The 1,837-nt window shown below is 49.0% G+C and overlaps 1 protein-coding gene across 1 annotated transcript; it reads left to right on the top strand.

The window, feature by feature from the left end:
• The first annotated feature begins 181 nt into the window (after positions 1 to 181).
• On the top strand, positions 182 to 1,837 carry LOC102241108 (cleavage and polyadenylation specificity factor subunit 6). The gene has a single exon (XM_014529939.1). It carries the CDS (start codon positions 182 to 184, stop codon positions 1,748 to 1,750), a length of 1,569 nt encoding a protein of 522 aa, XP_014385425.1. The 3' UTR covers positions 1,751 to 1,837.

Below are 1,837 nucleotides of genomic sequence, written 5' to 3'. Positions count from 1 at the left end.
AAGAACCTAGACACAGAACCTGGCTGGAGATCCTGGCTAGAGAACCTGGCTAGGCTGCTGATCAACTGAACGCTGTCTCCATGTCATTCCTTCTTCGCCGACTCCATCCACACCTTTGGGAACCCCTAGACCTGCAGGAGGCGGTGGCGGCGGCGGCCACGGCCACCGAGGCCAAGGGAAGATGGTGGACGATGTGGACCACATAGACATTTATGCAGATGTAGACGAAGAGTTCAACCAGGAAGCTGAATATGGTGGGCATGATCAGATAGATTTGTATGATGATGTCATCTCTCCATCCGCAAATAATGGAGATGCCCCAGAAGACCGGGATTACATGGATATTCTCCCACCAGCTGTTGGTGATGATGTGGGTAAAGGAGCAGCACCGAATGTTGTCTATACATATACGGGAAAGAGAATTGCATTATATATTGGAAATCTAACATGGTGGACAACAGATGAAGACTTAACTGAAGCAGTGCATTCTTTGGGAGTAAATGATATTTTGGAGATAAAGTTTTTGGAAAACCGAGCAAATGGCCAATCAAAGGGGTTTGCCCTTGTTGGTGTTGGATCTGAAGCATCCTCAAAAAAGTTAATGGATCTGTTGCCTAAAAGAGAACTTCATGGTCAGAATCCTGTTGTAACTCCATGCAATAAACAGTTCCTGAGTCAATTTGAAATGCAATCCAGGAAAACTGCACAATCAGGACAAATGTCTGGGAAAGGTAAAGCTGGTCCTCCAGGAGGCAGTTCACGTGCAGCATTTCCACAAGGTGGTAGAGGACGGGGTCGTTTTCCAGGGGCTGTTCCCGGTGGGGACAAATTTCCTTGGCTAGGAGGGCCACCCCCACCTTTTCCAGCTGGACAGACTCCACCACGTCCACCCTTAGGTCCTCCAGGCCCACCAGGTTCACCTCCACCTGGTCAGGTTCTGCCTCCTCCTTTAGCTGGGCCTCCTAATCGAAGAGATCGCCCTCCACCGCCATTTCCAGGCTATGGCCCCCCTCCTGGGCCACTACCTCCACAACAGGGACCACCTCCACCTCCAGGCCCCTTTCCACCTCGTCCACCTGGTCCTCTTGGGCCACCCCTTACACTTGCTCCTCCTCCACATCTTCCTGGACCACCTCCAGGTGCCCCACTGCCAGCTCCACATGTGAACCCAGCTTTCTTTCCTCCACCAACTAACAGCGGCATGCCTACATCAGATAGTCGGGATCCACCACCAACAGATCCATATGGCCGACCTCCGCCATATGATAGGGGTGACTATGGGCCTCCTGGAAGGGAAATGGATACAGCAAGAACTCCACTGAGTGAAGCTGAGTTTGAAGAAATCATGAATAGAAATAGAGCAATCTCAAGCAGTACTAATTCAAGAGCCGTGTCTGATGCCAGAGCTGGTGATTATGGGAGTGCAATTGAGACATTGGTAACTGCAATTTCTTTAATTAAACAATCCAAAGTATCTGCTGATGATCGTTGCAAAGTTCTTATTAGCTTTCTGCAAGATTGCCTTCATGGAATTGAATCCAAGTTTTATGGTTCTGGATCAAGATATGAACGATCAAGAGAGAGGGACCATAGTAGATCACGAGAAAAGAGTCGGCGCCATAAATCCTGCAGTAGAGATCGTCATGATGATTATTATAGAGAGAGAAGCAGAAAAAGAGAGAGACATTGTGACCGAGAGCGTGACCGAGACCGAGAGCGTGACCGAGAGCGCAAGTATTGTCATTGTTAGAAGCTGAAGGAAGAGGAACACCTTCCAAGACAAAACAGTCTTCATGAGGGAAACATGATGCTTGTCCAGCAGTTTGCTTCTTGCGAT

This window comes from Myotis brandtii, unplaced genomic scaffold (assembly GCF_000412655.1).
Source record: "Myotis brandtii unplaced genomic scaffold, ASM41265v1 scaffold70, whole genome shotgun sequence".
NCBI lineage: Eukaryota > Metazoa > Chordata > Mammalia > Chiroptera > Vespertilionidae > Myotis > Myotis brandtii.
Note: the sequence above shows the minus strand (reverse complement) of the source record. Positions and strands in the feature narration are given on the sequence as shown.

Excerpts from the sequence above, each read along its gene's own strand:
- LOC102241108 (XM_014529939.1), top strand. The coding sequence starts at position 182 with ATGGTGGACGATGTGGACCACATAGACATTTATGCAGATGTAGACGAA.